Source organism: Arvicanthis niloticus, chromosome 7, assembly GCF_011762505.2.
Source record: "Arvicanthis niloticus isolate mArvNil1 chromosome 7, mArvNil1.pat.X, whole genome shotgun sequence".
Lineage (NCBI taxonomy): Eukaryota > Metazoa > Chordata > Mammalia > Rodentia > Muridae > Arvicanthis > Arvicanthis niloticus.
The window spans coordinates 91,318,749-91,346,552 of record NC_047664.1 but is presented as its reverse complement, the minus strand read 5'-3'; the positions used below and the strand labels follow the sequence as shown (position 1 = coordinate 91,346,552).

Below are 27,804 nucleotides of genomic sequence, written 5' to 3'. Positions count from 1 at the left end.
ACTTATAATGGGTTGTCCAAAATTCCTCAAAATTTTTTTTCATCGAATTACTGGCCTGACAAGTAGGCCAAAAAAAATCACTCTTCTAACACCCAATACAAAGCACGACATTGGTTTTTAGATGATACTCTTGCCTATTTTCTTCCAATATTAAGCATAATCCTGCCCTAATTATGTTCTTAACTACATCCTGAATAGAAATTACGATGGTCCTAACAGTCTGGCTTTTGTGTATTGTGGATGTTACCTGACTCGCATAACAGAATCCTTCCATGTGTGCTGCCTTCCATGACTATCTTATTTTGAGAATCTTTGTCATCTCTTTTGTTTGATTTTGTCTCCTTAGAAGGACTCTTCTCTGAGGCACCATAACTGCTGCTCTTTCTATATCACCCCTTTGGTCAGTTTAACAATGTAGAAGGATCCAGTGTACAAACACCAAAAAGTACACCTTTGTCCTCTCAAAGGTGACTCCAATGCCAGCCCACTCATATTCATCTTGTCACAGCATCACCAGTGATGGGTTCATGGAAAGATAGGAGAATTTGTGAGAAACCTGAAGAATGGGAAAGGCTAAATACAGGAATGTAAAACACATTGACATACAACAGTTTCTTCAAATTAGATAAGGAAGGTAGCTCAGGTATTTGTGGTAGCCATGCAAACTGGAGGATCTGAATTACATAAAATAGACCCTTAAAAACAAACCTAAGATGCTGATTTGAACTAATAATCTGTGTGAGTTATGGATTACATGCAGATCCATTGAGCAATCTTGGGAATGAGGTCATCTGTGTTACATATCATCCTCTGTGACTTTGATATATCTATCCTTTTAACATACCTGGATCTATCATATCATGTATACAAAGACTATAAAAATTCCCAGCACAGGTGTCATCAAGTGCAAACACACACACACACACACACACACACACATACACACACACTCGACAGTCACACACAAACACACACACCCAAACAGACAAACACAAACACACTAACACACACACTCTGACACACACACAGATACACCTCAACACAGACACACAAATACACACACACACACATACACACACACAAAATGAACAGACACTGAAACAACACAGAAACACAGAGACACACACAAATAAAAATTCCTACATCATTAGGAACTTCACTGTATTCTATATTTATCTAATTTCCACTGAAACTGGCATGAGATGTTCTCTTTTTTTAATTTTTTTTTGTAAGTTGAAGTTTACAGAGAAGGACCAATTTGATTTACATCAGGAAAAGTATAGAAATTTTATGCTAAAACCACAAAGTTTAGGATATTTGAAAACTACAATCATTATAAAATATTCAATGTGAATCTAGGCCCCCACCAGAAGAAGGAGGAGAAAGAGAAGGAGGAGAAGGAGGAGAAAAAGAAAGAGGAGGAGGAGGAGGAGGAGGAGGAGGAGGAGGAGGAGGAGGAGGAGGAGGAGGAGGAGAAGGAAAAGGAGAAGGAGAAGGAGGAGAAGGAGAAGAAGAAGAAGAAGAAGAAGAAGAAGAAGAAGAAGAAGAAGAAGAAGAAGAAGAAGAAGAAGAAGAAGAAGAAGAAGAAGAAGAAGAAGAAGAAGAAGAAGAAGAGAGGATCACAGAGAAGCCATCTGACAAGTATTACCATTTGATGCCGGGAAAGGCCTATATGCTGTTCTCACTACATGCAATTAGTGATAAACTGTGATCCAGGCTGATCTCAAAATCATTGTGGCCTGCCTTAAAATACACTTAAATGTTTTTCTTTCTGCTCCAACTCCTGGGTGCTGGGGTTATGAGCTTGGGCACTAAGTCTAATTGTACAGTACTTGTGAATCAGACCAGGTCTTTGCCCACATTAAACAAAAACTCTACAAATTATCATACCTATCAATACATTTTTAAATTAAATCAGAGTGCAAGAGGAAAGAGTTCCCTGAGGACCAGTGCACAGGATAAAATCTACACTGGCAAGGTAGATAACTATTAACACTTATATGAAACATAACAATTAAAATGATAACATTTATTTTAAAAGAAAAATTAATAATACATGGGTGTACAGCTTGCTGAATGTCTTTGCACCACATGCATACAATTCCCACAGAGGCCAGAAGCAGGCATCAGATTCTCCAGAATTCAAGTTAAAGAGGTTTGTAGCTGTCGTGGGAGTCCTGTGAGACTGCACAAAACTTCTTAGTGGAGAACACATCTTTCCTGCCCATACTACACTTGACTTTTGTCCTTCCAACCAAGTGTTCTGGATCACTCCCAATCAAAGAGAAAACTCTGCAAACCTGTAGTGACAGGTACATGAGTTAGGCATGCTAATTGTCTTACACTGCCACACATCCATGGAAGACTCCTGTGAGTTCAGGATCCATCCACAGGATCACTGATCATCAGCTTACAACAGATTTGTCACCTCACATCTAGGATAGCAATGCATATTAGGCCCATCAGATGACATATACAATTGAGAAGACCCTCCAGGTTGTGAAGGTGGGTAAGAGAATGGTGAACATCCAGGTAAACAATGGTGAGAGGAACTTTACTACTAGCTGGAGTGGATGGAGCCTGCCTCAGGGTTTACATGCATCTGGTGGAGAGTGAGTCTCTGTAAGGCTAAGAATGGAGAGGGTTAGTTAGTGCTGCTCTTTTACTGCTGGAGATCTCACAGCATACTGAAGAAGTGTTTCTTCCAGTGCTTTATTCTTGTAAAGATCTGTAGAAAGAATCTGATTTCTGAGACTGACAGTGAATCAGCAAGTCAATGTGTGGGACAAGAAACCTTATGGGTCTCCAGACTGGTACTGTAAAATCAAGAATTAAAAGAATCTCCCGTCACCTGATCTTCATGTGGGTAGGGGTGCCAGGTCTTGGCCTACAGAAGCTAAGACATCTGGTTTCCCATTCCTCACTTAATCTTGAGTCTCTCTATCTGAGGTCCTCATATAATTGTATTATTTGTGTATTATTACAATTGTGATATTTTACACTTTTGCTATTGACTTTCTTTTCTAATAGCTGTAACAGCCCAGCATCAAAACATTACCTGAACAAAAGGTTAAGGGAAGGTGGCCATTTTGAATTTGTGTCTGAGCTGAGATGGTTGTGAGGCCCAAACTGCTCTAAAAGTATTCAGTACTTGTCTAGTATATTAGTCAGAGTTCTATAGAATACCAAACACATAGAATAAATTTCTCTTTATTTAAAGGGTATTGTTTAGAATGACTTAGAAGCTGTGGTGGTCTAGCTAATTCAACAATAACTAGCTATAAAGGCAAAGTGCACAGATCCAGTAGTTGCTTGGTCCACAATGCTTGATGTCTTAGCTTACGTTTACAATAAGCTAGAATTCCACATAAGGTGGCCCTAATGTCAGTGAAGGAATGGACTCTCTATCAAGGTGAGAACAAGCAGCTAAAGAGCGAATGCCTCTTCCTTCCACATCATTATACAGGCTTGCAGTACAAGTCATAGCTCAGATTAGAATTGGGGCTTTTCAGCTCAAACATCTGGATTAAAGCTGTGTCTTCCACTATCAAGATTCAGATTAAGGTCACTTTGGGGGTTTTAGTTAATTCCAGATGTAATAGAGTTAAAGCAATTTCAACTCTACCCAATGTCAACTTCACACACAGTCCTGTCTTCTTATGTCATGGTTAATTTACAAATGAAAAACAATGTCATAATAACACCTGTTACTATTTCAGGAAAAATGAAAATCATTGTGTATTGGACCAGGTCGTAATTATGCCTAAAATGATTGAACTACTCCTTGTACAAGCACACACACATAAAAATATTATAATGCATCGTGGAAACATTTTCAGTGTAGCAACTTCAAGTGTGATAACCATTGATGTTCTCTTAATTCATTTCCTGAAACTGAGGAAAGAAAACACAACTGTCTGTAGAAATACAACATTAACAAAATATGACTGGAACACTCACATTACTCATAATCCTCATTTCTGCAATTAGTCATGTGGCCTTTGTTTATATTTATGACATTCCCCGACTACCCATTCTGTATTTTCCCCAACTATGGTAATAATCTCAGCAGATCTGGAACTTTTCCTGGAGGAGTGATTCATACCTTCATTTCTGATGGGTCTGTGCCCTTTGTCATCCTGTCTGGATAGGGTTGTTGTAGGTTCCCATTGCTTTTAATTACAAGATATTGCATCATCAAGAGATACCATAAAACACTAGTTCTCAACCTGTAGGTCACAACTCTTGGGAATCTAAGAACCTTTTCTCAAGTGATGCCTAAGACCAACTGCAAATCAAATATTTATATTACAATTGATCACAGTTGCAATATTACAATTAGGAAGCAGCAATATAATTCATTTTATGCTTTGGGTATTTCCATAATGTGAGGAACTGTATTCAAGGGTCCCAGTACTAGGAAGGTTGAGAACCACCACAAGAGATTCTGCAGTCTAGACGTAAGCCTTTGTAACTCCATTTGGAGAAGCAATATAACTTCCCCATGGTGATTAATCAGAATTTCTAACACTGTTATTGCTTTCTTATCTTGTTGGCTTAAGGGCCTTAGATACCCAAGGTGATGACTGGGAAAACTGAAGGTTTGTTGTAGTTCCTGGAAGGAGAGCTCACCTCTCTATAACTAATAATTGCAGGCCAACAGAACTTAAGATCAGAGGAATAGGAAGCAATTTTTTCCTACTGGGCCACTAAGGGTAATAGCTTTGGTGTGGGTCTTCTTTATTCTTAGGTGGTTGTTAGCCACCAAACAGTGAGGACAAAGGGAGCAGCCATGGCAATCTGGCTTGAGATGGCTGTATTATAAAATTATCTCTGTAGACCAGCACAGTGAGTCAATTCTACTTTATTATTCCTGAAATAAGGTATATGAGGGCTTTTATGGGTACAGGTGGAAAAGATTAATTGGTCATAATAGTATATCTAATTATCATGTGGGCAGGGAAGCCAGAATGGGACTTGTGTGCTGAGTTTAAGTAGCTCCACACAGGGACATTCTTTTGATAAGGACAGCCACCTGTGTTCAGGGACATTGTCTAGAAAATTTGAGGCAGAGAAATGGAAGCCCTGCTGATAAAGGGAGTCCTCCATTTTGAGCTGAGTTCCACTCAGATTTGGGGGACTGAAACCTTCACACAGATTTTCTACAACTTTGATTTCTTAAACCATGGATCTTGGCTATGAGAGAAACTGTGCCAAATACTGGAAGCTGATTCAAAATACATACAGCCTAGGACCCTGCTCAGCTCTCCAGGTGGCTGTCCCATAATTGGCTGTGTAAAAGTGTCTTCTAAAGGTCATTCTATTTTTCTATCAGTTCAGCACTTTCAGGGTAACAAGGAATATGATATTAATGGTAATTAATACCATTAAAATCCACTATCATTGGCCCATTGTCTCACTTCTCTGATGTAAAATGAGTTTCTTGGTCAGAATCAGTACTGTGTGGAATGTCACTGTGGTGAATGAGGCACTCAGTATGTCCTTGGATAGTGGATTTGGCACAGCAATATGTGCATGAAAGTCAAAATCATAAGCAGAATACCTGTCTATTCCAGGTAGAAGAAAGCTTTGTCCTTTGCCCAAGAGAAATGATCCAACATAGTCAATATGCCACCAAGTCACTGGCTTGGCAACCCAAGATATAGTTCCATATCTACAGCTCAGTGTTAGTCTCTGCTGTTGGTAGACCTAGCACTCACCCGTAGATGTGGCCATGTCAGGCTTGGTGAGAGGATGACTCTACTGTTGTACCCATGCATAAACCCCACTGCATCCACCATGGCCACTATGTTCATGGGCCCACTGGAAAATGACAGATAGGTCAATTCTGTATAATGTGCACTTTAGAATACTAATATCATATTTCATGGAAGACATGATGATCAAGGTCTCTTCTAACAAAGTTATGCCACAGGACTGCAAATATAATATATCCTTGAGGCAAAACTGTAACAGTATACTACTGGCAATGCCAAATAAAGCAAACTGCTTCTGTTGATGTTAATGGAGACATAGTGACAAAGAGGCATTTGTTAGATCAATAACTGCACACCATGTACCAAGAGATGTGTTCATCTTCTCAAGTAAGGATGCCACTCAGTCACCTTGTGAACTTCCTGCTTCCTCTCTTCACTGTTCTTCACACTGCTGACATCTAGGCTGGAAACTGCTCTACAGGCTTCTGATTTCTTGCTCATATTCAGATGCTTTTCCTCCAGCTCTCAAGCTCTGCTTTCACCTTACTAAGCTCTTCTTGCAATAAGCAAAGTCAGTGTCTTGCTCAGAAGCAGGTTTTGCTGCTGCTTAATGAGAAAACACAATCTCATCCTGAGAATTATGTGATTTTTCTTTAGCACTGGAGATACTCTTGGCCTTCTCCTACTAGAGACTTTCCAGATCCATGTGTGACCTCTGCAGCTAGGCTACAAATGTGCATTTAATATTTTTTTTAATCACTAGGAATTAGAATGAAATAACGCATTACAGGCCATACCTGTTGTGTAGAGCATTTGTCACAGCTTGTGCTTTTGATTAAACTGCACAAGGAATCCTTGTTTGATACATAAAATGATGAAATATAGATGCAAAAGAGAAAACCCAAAAGCTAAAGTAAACTTAAATTCCCCCACAGAAATTCATTTTAATATTTTATTATTAACTCTTCTTGTTTTCCGATGCATTTATTCACATCTAAAAACATTAAGTAGAAAGGGATATGTATGGATGTATGTACTCATATGACACCTTTTCTAACAGTTTCAATGAAAATATTTGAGGTGAAAGTAAGACAGGATTTAATTTAGCTTAGGCTAGCCTCAAATTCATTAGATAGCTGAGCTGGGTCTTGGCGCTATGATCTTCCTGATTTGTCTGTTGGGTTCTGAGATTAAAGGCATGCAACACCACAGGGAGCAGCATGTTTCCTTTCAACTTCCACCTCTTTGACTGATTTTATTTCCTGAAAGTAGTTTTCCTGAGAAGGTATCCCATAGCTCTGGAACCTAAAAATCTTGGAGTCTCCAAAGTAACTTCAAAATTACACCTTCTTGTTCCAGTATCTGGGATCCACAGATAATTCTCTGCATTCCTCAAAAGAGAGAAGCTGGATCACTTCCCCAGCTCTTCCCTCTATAGTACACTAGGTTCTGCTTGACTCCACTCGATTGCTGCTGCTGTTCTTTCTGCTCATCCCATGGGACTGACATATTCAATATATTGGGTTCTTCTGTGACAAACAGTCTTGACTGTGTTTCTCTCATGCTCCTTTCATGGTGCCAAGCCTTAGCTGCACTGCATGAAACATTCATGCCTAAAAACCAGTGCCACCTGGGTGAGTCTTACCCAGGACTGAGTCAAGCTACACCACAAGGTACAACCTTGGCTACCTCTGGAATACAACTTCTTTCTCCTCTCAGAAAACACCAGAAGATGTCACCTCAGTGGTGCTGACTTCTTTTTCATCCCCACTAATTTTTTAACTATAGCTAACCAGCATCAGTTGTCTCAGTAATCCCTTCTGTTCTTGCCTCTAAAGCCAGAGCTGCATGTACAAAGCTGCTGAGTTCCTCTGCTTGCTGGAGCTGGAACATGGCCCCTTCTATTACATTATCACCAGCTTTCTATTTTTCAACTTCACTACCTAAGCTTGAATGTCCTTGAACTTGTTCTGTAGATTAACCTTGAACTCAGAGATCTTCATAGCTCTGTCTCCTGAATGCTGAGTATGTAACACTTTGCCCATACCTAAGCTTTTCTTTACCTAAAACTTGTTTTGTACCAGGATGACTTGAATCAGAAATTTGCTTGATGCTCATCTCTTAGGATTTAAGGTCTACACCACCATGCCTGTATTTAAGTATTTTATTTTAGATCTTAAAATGAAAACCCAGAATAGTAATCACAGTCCATCGATTGTCAATTTCACACATACTGGTAACTCTTGTGTCCACATGAAAACAATAACCAGGTAATAATAATGCCTAACATGATACAGTTCTCCTTTGTACAACTGCAAATCCATAAGTTTAGGTGGATGGAATCTTGCCCTAATGTCACCATTCCTTTAATACCATTTAATATTATTGATCACAGGATTTAGCTTCATTCAACTTCCTGGTGAGGCCTTTCTGTTTTGACCTAATATTTTCTATTTTTTTTTTCTTTCTAAGATTACTATGCTTGTTCAAAACAATCATCATGAGACTAAACATAGGCTTTGCTGGCTTTACTGAGACTTCCTTCATCAATGCAATTAACATCAACCTCTTTACCTTATCTTCAAGGACACTCTACAGACAAAAACAAAAGGCAGCAACATTCTTTAGCACAACATCATAAAAACTATATACAGAGTTCAAATCACCCTCAGTACATTATGTGTTTCCTATTCCTACTAGGATGCCCCAGTAAGTTCCATTTAATGCATGTACAAATCCAAAGTCTAAAAATCTACATTACTCCATAAAACAAAACAAAAAAACATGGTCAGGTCTATCATAGCAATACTTAAATCTGGGCTACCAACTTCTGTCTTAGATAGAATTCCCATTGCTAAGAAGAGACATTGTAACAAAGGCAACTGTATTAAAGGTAAATATTTAATTGGGCCTGGATTACAGTTTCAAATGTTTAGTCCATTACCACCATAGCAGGAAGAATGTCAGCATGTAGACAAGCATGATGCTGGAGAAGGAGCTGAGAGTTCTGCATCTTCATGTGGTTTCTCTCTTGTATGTTACTTGCAAATGTTTACAACACTGATTACATTCATGAGGTTTCTCTCCTGTACGTGTTCTTTTAAAATAATGGAGACTCTAAAGTTGGGAAAAGTCTTTACGACACTGATTTACATTCACGAAATTTCTTTCTAGTATGGGAACACTTAGGTTTTTGAGATTCGTCAGACATGTAAAGGCTTTAGCACATTGATTATCTTCATGAAGTTTCTCTCAAATATTGGATCTTTCACGGTTTTTGGAGACAAGAACTTTGTGAAAAAGGCTTTTGCCACATTGATTACATACATAAAGTTTCTCTCCAGTATGTGTTCTTATATGCCTTTGAGGATGACTGTGCCATCCAAAAGCTTTATCACATTGATTACATTCATAAGGTTTCTCACAGGTATGGGTTGTTTTGGGGTTTTTTTTGTTGTTGTTGTTTTGGTTTTTTTCCCACGAGACGTGGGAGGAGGCGGGCGGGAGTGAGCAGGATTCGAACACGCACAGAGAGAGAGAGCGCACGGAGGGACCCACGCCCTCTGCAGGTGGATGCCTTACAGGCTGCGCCACCACTGATTCGCTGGTTTTTTTTTTTTTTTAATGATATTGGAGATAACTAGATCTTTCAAAGGCTTTACCACATTAATTACATTCATAATGTTTCTCTCCAGTATGTGCCTTTTTATGTCTTTGGAGATGACTTGGTCTTGCAAAGGCTTTACCACATTGATTACATTCATAAGGTTTCTCTCCAGTATGTGTTCTTTCATGACACTGGAGACCACTCTGATATAAAAAGGCTTTACCACATTGATTACATTCATAAGGTTTCTCTCTAGTATGTGTTCTTTCATGACACTGGAGACCACTCTGATATAAAAAGGCTTTACCACATTGATTACATTTATAAGGTTTCTCTCCAGTATGGGTTTTTTTATGATATTGGAGATAACACTGAAATAAAAAGGCCTTGCCACATTGACTACATTCATAAGGCTTCTCTCCAGTATGTGTTCTTTTATGATGTTGGAGATGACTGGGTCTTGCAAAGGCTTTACCACATTGAATACATTCATAAGGTTTCTCTCCAGTATGGGTTGTTTTATGATACTGGAGAAGCCTGGATCTTGCAAAGGCTTTACCACATTGATTACATTCATAAGGTTTCTCTCCAGTATGTGATCTCTTATGACATTGGAGACTACTGTAAGATGAAAAGGCTTTACCACATTGATTACATTCATAAGGTTTTTCTCCAGTATGTATTCTTTTATGTATTTGGAGATTACTAGTTATTGCAAAGGCTTTACCACATTGATTACATTCATAAGGTTTCTCTCCAGTATGTGTTCTTTTATGATATTGGAGATGACTGGATCTTGAAAAGGCTTTACCACATTGAATACATTCATAAGGTTTCTCTCCAGTATGTGTTCTTTTATGATATTGGAGATGACTGGGTCTTGCAAAGGCTTTACCACATTGATTACATTCATAAGGTTTCTCTCCAGTATGTGTTCTTTTATGATATTCTAGAGTTCTCTCTTCTGAATAAGCTTTACCACATTGATTACATTCATGTGGTTTTGCCCCACTGAGACATCTTACATGCCTGAAACAATAATTGGCACATGTGAAAGCTTAACCACATTCATTACCCTGATCAATCATTTTACCCATATGAATTAATTTTATAGTTTGGTTTAATATTAAAAAAGACTCAGATCATAAGGTTTTATCATTTCATATTTTCATGGTGTTCTTCCCCACTATGGGTTGTTTTCCCTCTTTGAAAATTCATGTGATGGTAACAACATTTATTACATGCCTTATATTTCTAATATCCTTTTTCTATATGAGATTTCTGTATGATGGATTTCACATATCTGAAGTAAAATAGAATGAGGCAGAGCTGGATAACACTGGTGGCATTTATAATTTTTCTGTAGTGTGAATCACAATACAGTTGCACCAGGAGCCAGGAAAAACAGAAGAATTTCAATATTTCTAGTACCTATAGGGATTTTTTACAGTATGACTTTTGATTTTTTCCAGTTAAGTAAAAAAAACCAATTAATTGCAAATGTCTATCATATTCAGAGAGTCCCCCAAAGGGAGAATATTACATTTTTTCTCATTGTTCTAGAATAGAAAAAGTTATGTGGCTCCTTTAAATATCCCTACGCTCACATGGCTTTATCCATTCTGACACTTGACATACCAATGAAAAGAAGAAAAAAAATGAAATATTTGCACATTGAATTCACAATATTTGACTTCTTGTTTTTTGTAGACTTGCTGTATATAGATTAAGATTTCTCCTTGGCAATATTCTTGAATCTTATAAACTGACTGCTCCATAAACTTAGCAATGTCACTACAAGAATCTGAGTACTACCAATTTTGCTATGAAGTATTTGCTTATTAGAAGGTTTTAGATACATATTTATCACTATTCAATGTGCAACATGTAAATATTATGAGAGTATATTATGAGAGGGGTAGTTCCACAGCATAGCTCTAATGGAGCTACAAATCAAATAAAGATCTCTCTTAAGGCACTGTTTCCTTGTCAGCTTTCTTAGAAGAATGCCTTGCAAACACAAATCAGAAAACTGACAGTGAGGTACATGGTTTTGTGAGAATATTATCATCACAACTACACTTAAAGGATCAATATTTGACACACTTGCTTTCCTTTAGAGCTTCCAGAACATATTAAAATTTCCTCACAAGTATATTTGTATTAGCTTGCACATGAAAATTACCTTTCATGCCTTCCAGAACTTTGACATTGTTCTTCAATATGATGATTTTCCCAACTGTAACCTAAAACACAGTACCAGAAAATGAATGATATAGTATTGGAAATTAGGCAAAATTCAAGTTACTGTGAATTTTGACAGGACTGAACCTGATTTATTCAGCTCAATCTTATTTGTTCTCTGTAGTAGCATATTTTCCCCACAAGTTAGGAGGAGTAAGGAGAGGAAGAGAATAAGAGAAGAGGAGGATCTAGGGGGCAGAGATGCAGGAGCCATGGATGACCACACATGTACTGAGAGCAGTCTTGGGCAACAACTTATATCTAGGTTTCCGAATGTGTGAGCATCTCAATATTTGAACATTAGCAAATATATAAAGCTATTGGATAATCTTTAATCATTAGTCTCATTTCTACAGGGTACCGTGTGGATGGTGGGATGATCTGGGCTCAGACCAGCTTTGTGGAGACAGCGAGGAAGATTGGCAGAGCCATCTCCCACACTGGCATCTTGTGGGTGGCAGGGTGTCTCTGGACTCCTGAGCCGAGCAGTGGCTGTATATTCTCAGGCCTAGACTAGTTGGGTAGATGGCAGCTGATTAAGAACAAGCCAGATTAGGTGCCGTCATTTTAATATATCTCCCTCATTAATTCTCAATGGAAATAACAGAGGTTCATCAATAACCAAGAATCACTTGTTCCTTTATTTTGAAAAGCAAAACAAAATTCACAGTCTTACCTATAACAGTGAGGTTCCAGTAGGTCTCCAGCATCACATCTTTGTAGAGATTCTTCTGGGAAGGATCCAGCAAATTCCACTCTTCTGCAGTGAAGTTCACATGCACATCATCATAAGTCACTGCATCCTAAAATATCCCATATATATATATGTACAACAGAAAGCATGATTGTGACATCACTGTAAATAAATGGATACTTTCTAGACAATATAATAATATAATTCTGGTGTTTCCTGCATTTATTTCCTAAAACATACATTATAATCTAACCATTCTGTCATTTTTAGAAAGAAATTGAATTATAAGTTTCACCTGTATTGCTTCTGATCCCTTTGAATAGGATATAGTCTTGCAACACAAATGACAACTAAGAGGGATATGCAGGGGGGAAACAAATCAACAGTACTGAGCAAACATTTGAAAAACTGTATGAATAATTACTAACTACAGAAATGATGGGCACGCTTCATGTATTTGCTCATGTCTTTAATCACGTAGGTACAGGAAGGTGTATATCATTGAGCTGGATGCTGGCGTGGTCTATGTGATGTGTTGCAGGACAGCAAAAGTTATATATTAAGACCCTCACTCTCTTGCAAAAATCAACCAAGCAAACAAACATGATAGAGAAAACTCATGGTTCTTTACTGAAGTTCCTATAAAGAATTATACATTCACTGCAGTTCTATATTCATTTTGCAAAAACATGAAGTAAACCAGTTTAAACAGCAACATTAATTAAATTTTACTAGAAGGGAATGCATGTTTAAACAGTTAAAAATGAACAGAAGAAAATATTAGTAATGTATATGTTGATCAGAAATAAGGAACATAGGGCAGGAAAGATAGTTCAGGAGTGGAAAGCTCTTGATGGTCTTTCATATAATGGTAGTCAATTTCTAGTATTTACATGGGGATCAACAACTACCCTTTACTTCAAGATCAAGAGTACTGAGGCCATCTTCTGACAACAGTATATATGAGGCACATATGATATTCATATTCATGCACACAGGCATAATACTCGTATTTATTCAAAAATTTCAGAAGAAACACAAGAGTTCGGCAGAATGGCATACACCTGGAATCCAAGGACTCTGAAGCCTCAGGTAGTATTGATAACATGAACATATGCCATCCAGAGAATTAGAATATAACCTATATATTTGGCTAAATTTTAAAATCAAAGATGTGGATGAAGAGGTTGCACAGAAACATGTGCTTATTTTACAAAACTTGTCAGGTGGCTTCTGTGGTTTCTATATCTACTATCAACACAAGAAGGGCTTCACAGAAAAATTTTGTCTTGAAAACAAAAAACAAAATATATAAAGTTAAAAATATAAAACCACCAGGTTTGCAAAATAGCTTAGCAGTGAATAGCAAATGTTTATACTGTGTCTTATGTGATTTAGGGACTGAGAACAAATGGGGAATGTATGGGAGTGTGAGAAGAAAGTGGAAGAATCAGTTTCAACCACAACACAGTAGACACAGAACAAAATATGTCCTGACTAAAAGAAATGCAGGGGTAAAGCTGGAGCAGAGACTAAAGAAATTGTTAATGAAAACTTGCCCAGCTGGAGACCCTCCTTATGAACAAGCACAATCCATGACATCATTAGGATTGCTCTGTTAGGCTCCCCCATAGGAGCCTTGCATAATTGTCCATTAAGAGGCTCCACCCATTAGGTGACTGAAATAGATGCGAAGAAAAACAGTCAAACATTGAATGGTCCTTGGGGACTGTTATGGAAGTGTTGGGGGAAGGATTGATGGCCCTGAAGAGGATAGGAACTCCTCCACAGGAAGACCAACAGACTCAACTAACCTGGACCTTTGGGGACACTCACAAATGAAATAGCACACACAGTCTGGACTAAGGCCCCTGAAACATATGTAGCAGATGTGCAGCCCAGTCTTCATGAGGGTCTTCCAACAATTGTAGCAGAGGCTGTCCCTAAAGTTGCTGCCTATTTTTGGAATCTGTTTTTGTAACTGGGCTGCCATTTCTGGCCTCAGTGAGAGAGGATGCACTTAACCCAACAGAGACTTGATGCACCATGGTATGGAGATACCCAGTGGTCCATACATTATCAAAGGAGAAACAGAGGATATTGGAGGGAGGGACTCTGTGAGGGTAGGTGACCTAGAGTAGGGACTTTACAAAGTTCATAGCCATTTATTTATAACAGCTTGAAACTGGAAGAATCCAGATGTCAGCCGGGCGGTGGTGGTGCATGCCTTTAATCCCAGCACTCCGGAGGCAGAGGCAGGCGGATTTATGAGTTCGAGGCCAGCCTGGTCTACAGAGTGAGTTCCAGGACAGCCAGGACTACACAGAGAAACCCTGTCTCGAAAAACCAAAAATAAATAAATAAATAAATAAATAAATAAAAGAATCCAGATGTCCCACAACCAAAATATGGATATTGAAAATGTGGTTCATTTACAAAATGAAACATTATTTAGTTATTAAATACAAGGACATCATGAATTTTACAGGCAAATGGATACAACTAGAAACTATCATCCCAAGTGAGGTAACCCAGACCTAAAAGCACATGCATGTATGTACTCTCTGACAAGTAAAAAATAACCATAAAACACAGAAAAAACCATAAAACACAGAAAACCCACACCATACTCTATAGACCCAAAGAAACTAAACAAGAAGGAAGGCCCAAATGAGCATGGTTGAGTCCCACTCAGAAGTGGGAATAAAACAATCATAGGAGGCAGATGGAAGAGAGAGAACTGGATGGGAGAGCAGATAACAAAGGGAAAGCAGGGTCAGGAACAAGTGTGGCGAGAGACAAGAGAGGGCCAGAGGTACAGAATATTGAATTGGAATCTGCAGCTGGCAGGGGTGGAAGGGTGGATGCATCTATAAGATGTGCCAGAGACCATGAATTGGAGGGCACCAAGGAGCCTATGGGGGTAAATTTAGCTGAGATACATAGCAGTGAGATATGAACCCCAAAGAGGCCAAGTCCTGCAGACAGGCAGGACCCCCATTGGATAGTTAAGGACACCAACCGAACCATAAAACATTCCACCCAAAATTGGTCTTGTCTACAAGAAAGGCAGGCACAAAGATGGAGTAGGGATGGAAGGAATGACCAAAATATACCCTGTCCAACTTGAGACCCATTCCAAAGGCAAGCACTAGTCCCTGACAGTAGTGAAGATACTTTGTTATACTTGCAGACAATAGTTCAGCAAATTGTTCTCTGAGAGTCTCAATCCAACTGAAACAGATGTAGAGACCCACAGCCTAACATTGGAGAGGGCTCAGGAGGTCTTTTGGAAGTCTTGGGGAAAGAACTGATGACCTCTGAAGGAACAGGAAGTGCCTAAGAAGACCATCAGAGTTAACTAACCTAGACCCTAGTAGACTCTCAGAGACTGAGTCACCCACCAAAGAGTATACACAGGATGGACAGAGGTTCCTAGCATATATGTACTACATGTGCTACTCAGTCTTCACATGTGTTACTAAACATCTGGAGTGGGGGATGTCCCTTAAAGTGTTGCCTGTCTGTCCACACTGTTCCCCATACTTGTCTGGCGTGTCTGACCTCAGTAGAACTGGATGTGCTTAACCATGCAGAGACTTGACATGCCATGACTGGGGGACACTCAAGTGGTCCCCATCCTCCCTGGGGAGAAAAAAGGAGTCAGGGATGAGGTATTATAGAAGATGGAATGGGGAGGGGTTAGTAACTGAGATATAATGGAATATACAAATAAATGGGAAAAGTAAACAATACATATAAATAAAACAAAAATATACAAATCAGCATATTATTTTTAAATTTTGCCCTACTCAGTATCTCAGGGCATAAGCCAAGTACGGAAGACTTTTGGCCAAATGACCAATCACAGAAATGACCTCTAACTAAACCTTTCACAGAGTGCATTTTCCACTGAACTAGCATGACCTCAACTACCTTTGGCTGCCCTACTGTCAACAGCCCAATCTTCCATGTCCTATGAAAACAACTGGTTAAGATCCATGTACAACTTTCTATGACTTTTGCCATCTCAATTTCTGATATTCTCTACATTCCTTCAAAAGAGAACATAGATTCTGTCCAGCAGCATAATCACATTTAGATACCATTTTGTTGTTTTTGTTCTAACTTGCTACTCTGCTGCTGTGATTGAATCCTCTGAGCAAAAGCATCTCAGGTGATAAATAGTTGTTGTACGTGGTTCTGTCAGATCACAGGTCAACATTTTGGAACCTTAGATTAGAAACTGAAGGCAAAAAGCATGGAGGTCCCCTTTTTCTTTTTTCAAGGATAAACACAGTTTTGTTGTTGTTGTTGTTGTTTTTGTTTGGTTTTGTTTTGTTTTGTTTTGTTTTTGCTTGCTCTCTTCCATGGTCACTGTCTCATGCTCAGCTAGCTCTCTTATCTGGCCCAGGACCACTTGCTTAGGGAAATTGCCACCATCAGTGGAAGACCCTTCCTAATCAATCATTAACACTATCTCTCACATATATAGCAACCAGCCATTATGATGAGGACATGCCCTTAATTGAGGTTCCTTCAGATGACTGATGCTCTGAAATGTTGAGAACTTAAGACAATTATGACACAGACACAATAATAAATGAGGACGTTGTAACAACCCAAAACCAATGAGCTAACTATATCAATTACAGGAGGACATGCCACCACATGAGGAAATTGGAGTTGTGGCTAAGCCAGAACAAAATGGGGAAGGGGCCTGGCTCAGACCAGGGAAAGATACACTGGAAGATGGAGTTCAGAGGAAGTTCACAGATACTCAAGAAAAACCTGAAAACCAAGGCACACAGACTCAAATCTGGCAGACAAGCCACTGACAAAAAACAACAATGGTGCATCTTAAACACCAGCCTTTCAATCCTTTAGTTGGGAGTCCTGAGGGTCTTGGGGCTCTAGTCAATGCACCAAGAGGTTATGTCCAAGTCACAGAGACCCCAGAGACCAACAAGGAGCCTATTGTAATGCAAACACATGGAGGTCTTTATTATGAGCTCTGTAATAAGGATTCTCGCCAGTCAGCCTCACATGAGATCCAAACTGAGAGACCAGTCTAGGGTGCTGGGTATTTATTGTAGTTACAAGTTACAAATGCAAGATTGGGGGCATTAACATACAGGTCAGCAACTTAATATTTTACAAGCTGCATATCTGGCATAATCTGCAGGAACCAATCAAGGGGGCAAAACCATCTGACAATAATGATGGGTAGACTAACTTTTTCTCTGTAAGGTGTATTAGTTATCTATATGTAGCTTAACCCTGCAGTTGTACCTTGACTGGCTGTTGAACTGGGGGGTGGGGGGTGTTGTCTTAGGATGTTTACTCAAGTGGACTTTGTGTGCTCTCTAAACCAGAATTGACTGGGCTTTACAAACTCACCTTTGTGCCTGAGGCCCTTATTATTGATACTCCTGTTCAACCACAAGCCATGCATGGCAGTCAAAAAGGTACTTTGTTCAAAGACCTACCTCACTATCTGTTACTGCAGATCCTAATATCAGTTGCATTTACTTTGAGACAGAATACCAGTGAAGTTGTCTCTCCCCCCTCCACATGCCTCTCATAGATAAGATAGACAATCCCCACCTGCCCTTCCTTTCCTGCCTCATCCCTGTGTCTCAGCCCTACTTGTGCTCAGTCCCTGTTCAACCACATGCTTTACCTGCCAGGACACAAGGTAAGCTTTCTATAGATCTACCACACTATCTATTATCCCAGATGCAATGATGACAATTTCCCCTAGCACTGTACTAAACTCCAGAGGCATCTTTACCTCTGTCCTGACTATGTCTCCTTGTGGATTGCTAAGATCATCTCTTCCTGCCCACCTCTTCTCCCTGCTCCCAACATTAGCAAACATTCCCTCTTGAACATACCCACCCCAAAAGGCCAGTAAAGGAGGCAACATTCAGGCAACTTTCTCTGTAAATCCAAACATCAAACAGTAACCCAGGAACAAAACTCCCACACAAGCAAGACAAATCCAGAAATCAGTACCTAAATCAATAATCACTTCAGACCCAGAGGCCTAGACACCAGCATAGGAATATAATGAATAACAGCCAGAAAAATAACTCACCAAAAGAGTCAACCTATCCTATCACAGGAGGTCCTCAGAAATTAAAACATGCAACAGATATGGCACAAAAGAGGTTTGTTTGGGGGAAAGGGAGACTAGTGAGAACCTGGGGAAGGAATAGAGATACACAAGAGGACCAGCAGACAGGCACACAGACAGGGAGGAGAGAGAGAGCCATGAGTGTAGAGAAAGAGAATAGAGAGGGGGCATGTGCAGAGAACAGAGACAGGGAACAAACAGAGAGAGCTGCTGTAGCTGGTGGTCAGTATATATAAAGCACACATAGGAACAGCAGAAGGTGAGGGGGAAGGATGACTTAAGCAGGTACTAAGTTCCTGAGAGCAGGCCATTGAAATTGCCTGTACACTGACAACTACAGAGGTAAGGCTCAACCAGGGAACCAGAAAGAAAGAGTCTCAGACATTAAAGATGAATAGGGCAAAATGTGTACATCGCTCAATAAAAATAAAATTTGGATTCTAAAACATTCCTGGCAATAAACAACCAGGAATTCTGCAACATATGAGAGGGGGAAAACTACAGATGACTGTAATAAATGAAGAAGAATATCAGCCCAAAGGTCTAGAACATATTTTCAATAAAATCATAAAGAAAAATTTTCTAAACCAAAGAAGATGCCTGTTAATGTACAAGAAGCATCCAAAACACCAACAGATTAGAGAGAAAAAAAGTCTCTTTACACATAATAATCACACTAAATGTAAAAAGTAAAGCAATATAAAAAACTGCAACGGAAAAAAATTAACAAAAATTAAAACAAAAACAAGTAACATATAAAAGCAGATCTATTAGATTTATGTTGTCTTCTTAATGTATTCTATAAAAGACAAAATGGTTTGGACACATGTGCTGCAGAGTCGGAGAAACCACTTATGTTTCCACACAAAAGCAACTGGTCCAAATGTTTTGGGCAGATTCAGAATCAGCCAAGATAGTGAAGTTATGCAGAGGTCACTGCCTGATCCAACAAGTGAAGAGCATCACCAAGGACCTCACAGGTGTTCATGTCTGGCTGATGCTTCCCATTCAGCTCCAGAAAGGACCCAGCACCCCAACTCCCACTGCTCAGCCACCAGCCCCTGACCATTGTGGGCAGTGATCCTGTGCTCACCATGTCTTAATTTCAGAGCTTCCCTGAGGTCTCCACACAGCACCCAACACAGAGCTCAAAGCAAGGCACAGATGACCATTCAAGCCTGCACAGGCACAGCGAACTTGCAGATTAGCACCCGGAAAAGCCCGCCTCCTTGTCTGATTGGCAGGTCTGCCTGGAGCCTTGATTGGCCAGTGAGTCTTACCCCTCCTCAAGTTTCAAGTGTGCTTCCGACCAGGGCCAGACCTTTTCCAGATCTCAGGAGTGGTTTACACCCAATTAGCATTTGTATCTGTCTTCAAAGAGGAATCTCACCACACCCAGCCCTGGGGGAGAACCCAGCATTCCAGCTCTGGCTGTTCAACTGCCTGCACCTCCCCTCTGAGAGCATTGTTCTTACACTTACCAGGACCTGATTTCAGACCTTGCCTGAGCTTTCTTCACAGCACTTTGCCTCCTTCTTCCTGTAATCAAGGTGAATGAATAGCTTCCATAGCCCATTACTTAAGGTGCAGTTGAGGTATCAATCTGACCCACAAGAGGAAGGATACCCCAGCTATTTCTTAGCATGCTATCTAAACTCCACCCCAGTTACCTAACAACAACCAAGTATGCTCCTCCCCACAGTTACCTGGCAACAGCCAGGTAGGACTGACCCACTATAAAGGTGGCTGCTTGCCCCTTCCTCTCTCTTTTGATCTCTTGCTCTCTCTTTATCTTGCCATCTTAGGTTCATCAATTGCCCACCCTCTCCCATTCCCTTCCCTTCTCTTTCTCCACATGCTCAAGCCCGGCCTCTACTTTTCTACTTTCTGCCTCTCTGTGTCTTTCCTTGCCTCTAGGACTGTCTTAATCCCCCTTCCCATGTCCTGAATAAACTATATTCTATACTATACTCTCGTGGATGGTCATACAGGGGAAGAGATGTCTCAGCATGAGGCATGAGCCTGCTGAGACATCCCTTTTCCCTATACCTCCCTCCACACACATAGAACACATTCCATCTTTAAAGAGAGGAAGCTGTGGGGAGGAGCATACCTGGCTGTTGCCAAGTAACTGGGGGAGGGGGTGGGTGGGGTGGAGTTTAAGGCAGAATGCTAACACTAGTAACATTAAAGAGAGATTTTTAGGAAAACTACAGTCTTGTTTTCTGACTTCATGCTGGGCTCAGGGAAACTGCAGCTTCCTTTCACCAGGTGATAGGTATCATTCAACCCTAGAGAAAAGTCAGAAACATAAGGGAAACACAGTTTAGCACTATTGTTAGCCAGCACATCTTCATTAGTGGCAAAGTGGAGAAAAACAACAGTTGTATTAGTACAGGTTCTCTAGAAAAACATATCTCAAATCATAGAGAGAAAGAATCTCTCTATGTATGTAGAAAGGGAATTTAATAGAATGCCACAATAAAGGCTGTTGGGCAAGGGAAATTAGAAAAAAAAAAAAAAAAACAAGAACTGGTTGATTTCATGTTGCAGGATATTACAGCAGAAAGCCAAGATTATGATAATCACAGAACCCAACAGATAATCGAAGGATAAGTTGCCAAGAGCCACACAGCCTGCTGCCAGCAAAGAACATTTATGCTACCCTATGCTGGGTCTCACTGTCAGCTTTTGCTGCACCTAATTTTCCTCTGAGATAAAATGCCCTCAGTAATCTGCTCTAGACTTATCTGGTTTACTTTCTTCCCAACCTAAAAATATGCTTACTAAAGATTTCTATGTGAAGTTTTCACTTGACAATGAAAATTCTGAAAAAGGAATCCCAGACAAGCAATAAACACATATTCATGGCTTATTAAATTGTGCCCTTTCATTACTTATGTATAGACTATACACATGAGATCGTGGTTTGTGATTCATATCATGTATTAAATAGCAAATGGATTACAAGCAAAGTAAATTGGATATGTTGGCCTAGGTTTATTTCATTCATAATAAATTAATCTTAAAAATTAATATGAAAGATAAAGGTATATTTAATCCATATACCCACTCAGGTAAAAGTAATATAAAATAAAAATACAAGTCTGAATCTTTCTTCAAAATAGGTAACATGAACATATATATTTAAATATTATTGTCTATTTTTAAGGACATGATCTACGAAATCATACAATTCTGGTCACAATGGTATCTCATTGGACCCTATCCCGATTCTAGTACACAACATGGTCTCTATCCCTTAAGGGTCTAAATTATTTTTAAAGGGTTGACTGCTCCTAGACTAGTAGATGCTATTCATAATGGACATTGTCCTCACTCATATTAGAACAACATATCTGTCCTTTCAAATATGATAGATACATATTTGAATTTTCATACAGACATAACATGTTAATAATTTAAGAGATATTTTATCCAGTAAAGCCTCTTTAAAAGCAAATAAATATAAAATGATTGAAAGATCCACCTCAGAGCTTGTGTCTTATCTTGTAAATTAAACCACAATCATTTTCATATCTTCAGCTCTGTTGAATTAAAATAATCACAGCAGAAGTTTTTAAATATTGCTAAGCCTCTGAGAGAGAGACAGAGAGAGAGAGACAGAGAGAGACAGAGAGAGAGAGAGAGAGAGAGAGAGAGAGAGAGAGGAACATGTCTGGCCAGTATTATTACAATATGGAAGTGGAAAAATGATTTAGGCAATGTGAATTTGTCCCCTGACATACTAAGTAAAATATTTTTGATGTGACGATTGTAGCATACCCACAGTCTCATAAGGAACAATTTGTCAATTTTCTGAAAGTAAAACCAATAATTTCACTTTATCCTAGGGTGAACTATGATAATTTTTGAAATGTGGAGCCATTGAGAACTTTGAAAGAGGGGATATAAATTGCTTATTGCCCACTCCTAAAGAAATATTTTCACAGTAGATTGCAAATTTATTTGTTTAACCTATTAACCTATTGCATCCTATGGTATTAACATTTATAAAATGTTAGAATGATCTAAAGATGTAAATGGTTTTAATAAAGAAGGAGTTATATATAGATTAGGATGAAATGTCCAAAGTGAGAAGAAAAAAAATACAAAGCCTTTGGAAATTCTGAAGGAATAAGTTAGGTATTGAAGGCACTTAGATTATGAGACTTAAGAGAAATACACATGAGATCAAAGTCTCTGTCTTCAGAGCCACGTTTATGACAAACTGGCTAAGTTTAATTCTATCCTGTGTCCAGTCTACATTGAGGAGAGTCAAAATACAGGGATGATTCCCTCAGAGCTTCCAAGGGAAGACACACTCAATCCAAGCGAGGCTAGCGAGTAAAAGTTCACTAAGAGATAAATAGTACAAAGAAAAGCTTGAAGATACAGAGATTCTTCAGAAGGTCAAGTGATAACCTAGATATGAAATTTCGATAGGCCTTAACAGAAGGTAAACAGAAATTGATTTCGCTAAATGTGGAATTTTACGCAGGCATATATGAGTATGGTCACTTTCAAAATGCAGTGTGTCTCTTTAGCCATTGAAGGGACAAGAGTCCTCAGAAATTGTTTCATCATGTGAAATGTTATTTAGAAAATAAATTCTCATTCCTGATTCTCTTTGCCATATACAGATGTAATCTATATGTATCCCAGATGAAAGAAAAGCCCTTTGCTTACTTCAGCATGCCAGAGTCTACATACAGCTGAGAAAACTGACAGCCTTATTAAATACTGAGGGCAAATCTAAAAGCTATATTTACCAAATGTAAAACACCATCTCACTATCAAAGAGTAGTCCTCACTATAATAGACTATGTCCTTCACTACACTAACCATGCACGCTCCCTGATTTAATGTGATGTAGGAGCAGCAGGTACATGCTCTTCATGCAGGGTTCTGATGAAGCAAACAGCTGCCTCAAGTTATATCCTTTTGTGAAGGGCTATGGAATATTGTCCAACTCATAATAGATGCACATTTCACCTTATAAATCCATAACTCATGTTAATAATGATGCTAAGAATATTTCCTCAAAATGTAATTTTTCATATATTACACAAGATTGTAGAAGAGAATCAGTGGTTGAATCTAAACTTATAATGGGTTGTCCAAAATTCCTCAAAATTTTTTTTTCATCAAATTACTGGCCTGACAAGTAGGCCAAAAAAAATCACTCTTCTAACACCCAATACAAAGCACGACATTGGTTTTTTAGATGATACTCTTGCCTATTTTCTTCCAATATTAAGCATAATCCTGCCCTAATTATGTTCTTAACTACATCCTGAATAGAAATTACGATGGTCCTAACAGTCTGGCTTTTGTGTATTGTGGATGTTACCTGACTCGCATAAACAGAATTCCTTCCATGTGTGCTGCCTTCCATGACTATCTTATTTTGAGAATCTTTGTCATCTCTTTTGTTTGATTTTGTCTCCTTAGAAGGACTCTTCTCTGAGGCACCATAACTGCTGCTCTTTCTATATCACCCCTTTGGTCAGTTTAACAATGTAGAAGGATCCAGTGTACAAACACCAAAAGTACACCTTTGTCCTCTCAAAGGTGACTCCAATGCCAGCCCACTCATATCATCTTGTCACAGCATCACCAGTGATGGGTTCATGGAAAGATAGGCGAATTTGTGAGAAACCTGAAGAATGGGAAAGGCTAAATACAGGAATGTAAAACACATTGACATACAACAGTTTCTTCAAATTAGATAAGGAAGGTAGCTCAGGTATTTGTGGTAGCCATGCAAACTGGAGGATCTGAATTACATAAAATAGACCCTTAAAAACAAACCTAAGATGCTGATTTGAACTAATAATCGTGTGTGAGTTATGGATTACATGCAGATCCATGAGCAATCTTGGGAATGAGGTCATCTGTGTTACATATCATCCTCTGTGACTTTGATATATCTATCCTTTTAACATACCTTGATCTATCATATCATGTATACAAAGACTATAAAAATTCCCAGCACAGGTGTCATCAAGTGCAAACACACAACACACACACACACACACAACATACACACACACTCGACAGTCAACACAAACACACACACCCAAACAGACAAACACAAACACACTAACACACACACTCTGACACACACACAGATACACCTCAACACAGACACACAAATACAACACACACACACATACACACACACAAATGAACAGACACTGAAACAACACAGAAACACAGAGGACACACACAAATAAAAATTCCTACTCATTAGGAACTTCACTGTATTCTATATTTATCTAATTTCCACTGAAACTGGCATGAGGATGTTCTCTTTTTTTAATTTTTTTTTGTAAGTTTGAAGTTTACAGAGAAGGACCAATTTGATTTACATCAGGAAAAGTATAGAAATTTTATGCTAAAACCACAAGTTTAGGATATTTGAAAAACTACAATCATTATAAAATATTTCAATGTGAATCTAGGCCCCCACCAGAAGAAGGAGGAGAAAGAGAAGGAGGAGAAGGAGGAGAAAAAGAAAGAGGAGGAGAGGAGGAGGAGGAGAGGAGGAGGAGGTAGGAGGAGGAGAAGGAGAAGGAGAAGGAGAGAAGGAGAAGGAGAAGAAGAAGAAGAAGAAGAAGAAGAAGAAGAAGAAGAAGAAGAAGAAGAAGAGAAGAAGAAGAAGAAGAAGAGAGAAGAAGAAGAAGAAGAAGAAGAGAGGATCATAGAGAAGCCATCTGACAAGTATTACCATTTGATGCCGGGAAAGGCCTATATGCTGTTCTCACTACATGCAAATAGTGATAAACTGTGATCCAGGCTGATCTCAAAAATCATTGTGGCCTGCCTTAAATACACTTAAATGTTTTCTTTCTGCTCCAACTCCGGGTGCTGGGGTTATGAGCTGGGCACTAAGTCTAATTGTACAGTACTTGTGAATCAGACCAGGTCTTGCCCACATTAAACAAAAACTCTACAAATTATCATACCTATCAATACATTTTTAAATAAATCAGAGTGCAAGAGGAAAGAGTTCCCTGAGGACCAGTGCACAGGATAAAATCTACACTGGCAAGGTAGATAACTATTAACACTTATATGAAACATAACAATTAAAATGATAACATTATTTTAAAAGAAAAATTAATAATACATGTGTGTACAGCTTGCTGAATGTCTTTGCACCACATGCATACAATCCCACAGAGGCCAGAAGCAGGCATCAGATTCTCCAGAATTCAAGTTAAAGAGGTTTGTAGCTGTCGTGGGAGTCCTGTGAGACTGCACAAAACTTCTTAGTGGAGAACACATCTTCTGCCCATACTACACTTGACTTTTGTCCTTCCAACCAAGTGTTCTGGATCACTCCCAATCAAGAGAAAACTCTGCAAACCGTAGTGACAGTACATGAGTTAGGCATGCTATTGTTTACACTGACACAATCCATGGAAAGACTCCTGTGAGTCAGGATCCATCCACAGGACATGATCATCAGCTTACAACAGATTTGTCACCTCACATCTAGGATAGCAAGCATATAGGCCCATCAGATGACATATACAATTGAGAAGACCCTCCAGGTTGTGAAGGTGGGTAAGAGAATGGTGAACATCCAGGTAAAACAATGGTGAGAGGAACTTTACTATAGCTGGAGTGGATGGAGCCTGCCTCAGGGGTTTAATGCATCTGGTGGAGAGTGAGCTCTGAAGGCTAAGAAGGAGAGGGTTAGTTAGTGCTGCTCTTTTACTGCTGGAGATCTCACAGCATACTGAAGAGTGTTTCTTCCAGTGCTTATTTTGTAAGATCTGTAGAAAGAATCTGATTTCTGAGATGACAGTGAATCAGCAAGTCAATGTGTGGGACAAGAAACCTTATGGGTCTCCAGACTGGTACTGTAAATCAAGAATTAAAAGAATCTCCCGTCACCTGATCTTCATGTGGGTAGGGGTGCCAGGTCTTGGCCTACAGAAGCTAAGACATCTGGTTTCCCATCCTCACTAATCTGAGTTCTCTCTATCTGAGGTCCTCATATAATTGTATTATTTGTGTATTATTTACAATTGTGATATTACACTTTTGCTATTGACTTTTTTTCTAATAGCTGTAACAGCCCAGCATCAAAACATTACCTGAACAAAAAAGGTTAAGGGAAGGTGGCCATTTGAATTTGTGTCTGAGCTGAGATGGTTGTGAGGCCCAAAATGCTCTAAAAGTATTCAGTACTTGTCTAGTATATTAGTCAGAGTTCTATAGAATACAAAACACATAGAATAAATTTCTCTTTATTTTAAGGGTATTGTTTAGAATGACTTTAGAAGCTGTGGTGGTCTAGCTATTCAACAATAACTAGCTATAAAGGCAAAGTGCACAGATCCAGTAGTTGCTTGGTCCACCAATGCTTGATGTCTTAGCTTACGTTTACAACAAGCTAGAATTCCACATAAGGTGGCCCTAATGTCAGTGAAGGAATGGACTCTCTATCAAGGTGAGAACAAGCAGCTAAAGAGCGAATGCCTCTTCCTTCCACATCATTATACAGGCTTGCAGTACAAGTCATAGCTCAGATTAGAATTGGGGCTTTCAGCTCAAACATCTGGATTAAAGCTGTGTCGTCACTATCAAGATTCAGATTAAGGTCATTTGGGGGTTTTAGTTAATACAGATGTAATAGAGTTAAAGCAATTCAAACTCTAACCCAATGTCAACTTCACACACAGTCCTGTCTTCTTATGTCATGGTTAATACAAATGAAAAACAATGTCATAATAACACCTGTATATTTCAGGAAAAATGAAAATCATTGTGTATGGACCAGGTGTAATTATGCCTAAATGATTGAACTACTCCTTGTACAAGCACACAACATAAAAATATTATAATGCATCGTGGAAACATGTTCAGTGTAGCAACTTCAAGGGTGAAACCATTGATGTTCTATTAATTCAGTTCCTGAAACTGAGGAAAGAAAACAAAACTGTCTGTAGAAATACAACATTAACAAAAATATGACTGGAACACTCACATTACTCATAATCATCATTTCTGCAAATAGTCATGTGGCCTTGTTTATATTATGACATTCCCCGACTACCCTCTGTATTTCCCCAACTATGGTAATAATATCAGCAGATCTGGAACTTTCCTGGAGGAGTGATTCATACTTCATTTTGATGGGTCTGTGCCCTTGTCATCCTGTCTGGAATAGGGTTGTTGTAGGTTCCCATTGCTTTTAATTACAAGATATTGCATCATCAAGAGAACCATAAAACACTAGTTCTCAACCTGTAGGTCACAATCTTGGGAATCTAAGAAACCTTTTCCAAGTGATGCTAAACCAACTGCAAATCAAATATTATATTACAATTGATCACAGTTTGCAATATACAATTAGGAAGCAGCAATATAATTCATGTATGCTTGG

General features: G+C 39.0%; 1 protein-coding gene across 3 annotated transcripts; it reads right to left on the bottom strand.

Moving 5' to 3' along the window:
• Positions 1-7,913: 7,913 nt before the first annotated feature.
• LOC143443151 (uncharacterized) lies at positions 7,914-20,211 on the bottom strand. 3 transcript variants are annotated; one of them, XM_076938777.1, is made up of 4 exons: positions 19,883-20,211; positions 12,245-12,371; positions 11,510-11,570; positions 7,914-10,353 (listed from the first exon to the last, which is right to left on the bottom strand). In XM_076938777.1, the coding sequence occupies exons 2-4, from the start codon at positions 12,276-12,278 to the stop codon at positions 9,384-9,386; spliced, it is 1,065 nt and encodes a 354-aa protein (XP_076794892.1). In that variant the 5' UTR covers positions 12,279-12,371; positions 19,883-20,211; the 3' UTR covers positions 7,914-9,383. The 3 variants fall into 3 exon arrangements, with proteins under 3 accessions (XP_076794892.1, XP_076794891.1, XP_076794893.1); XM_076938776.1 differs by lacking the exon at positions 19,883-20,211 and adding an exon at positions 19,495-19,612; XM_076938778.1 differs by lacking the exon at positions 19,883-20,211 and adding an exon at positions 19,495-19,594 and having other exon boundaries at positions 12,245-12,328.
• Between the last annotated feature and the right edge of the window lie 7,593 nt (positions 20,212-27,804).

What these genes read in the sequence shown, in the direction of transcription:
- LOC143443151 (XM_076938776.1), bottom strand. An exon ending in CTGGAACCTCACTGTTATAG is followed by an intron (nt 11,571 to 12,244) that starts GTAAGACTGTGA and finishes ACTGTGTTTTAG; the next exon opens with GTTACAGTTGGGAAAATCAT. An exon ending in AGTTCTGGAAGGCATGAAAG is followed by an intron (nt 10,354 to 11,509) that starts GTAATTTTCATG and finishes TTATTGTTTCAG; the next exon opens with GCATGTAAGATGTCTCAGTG.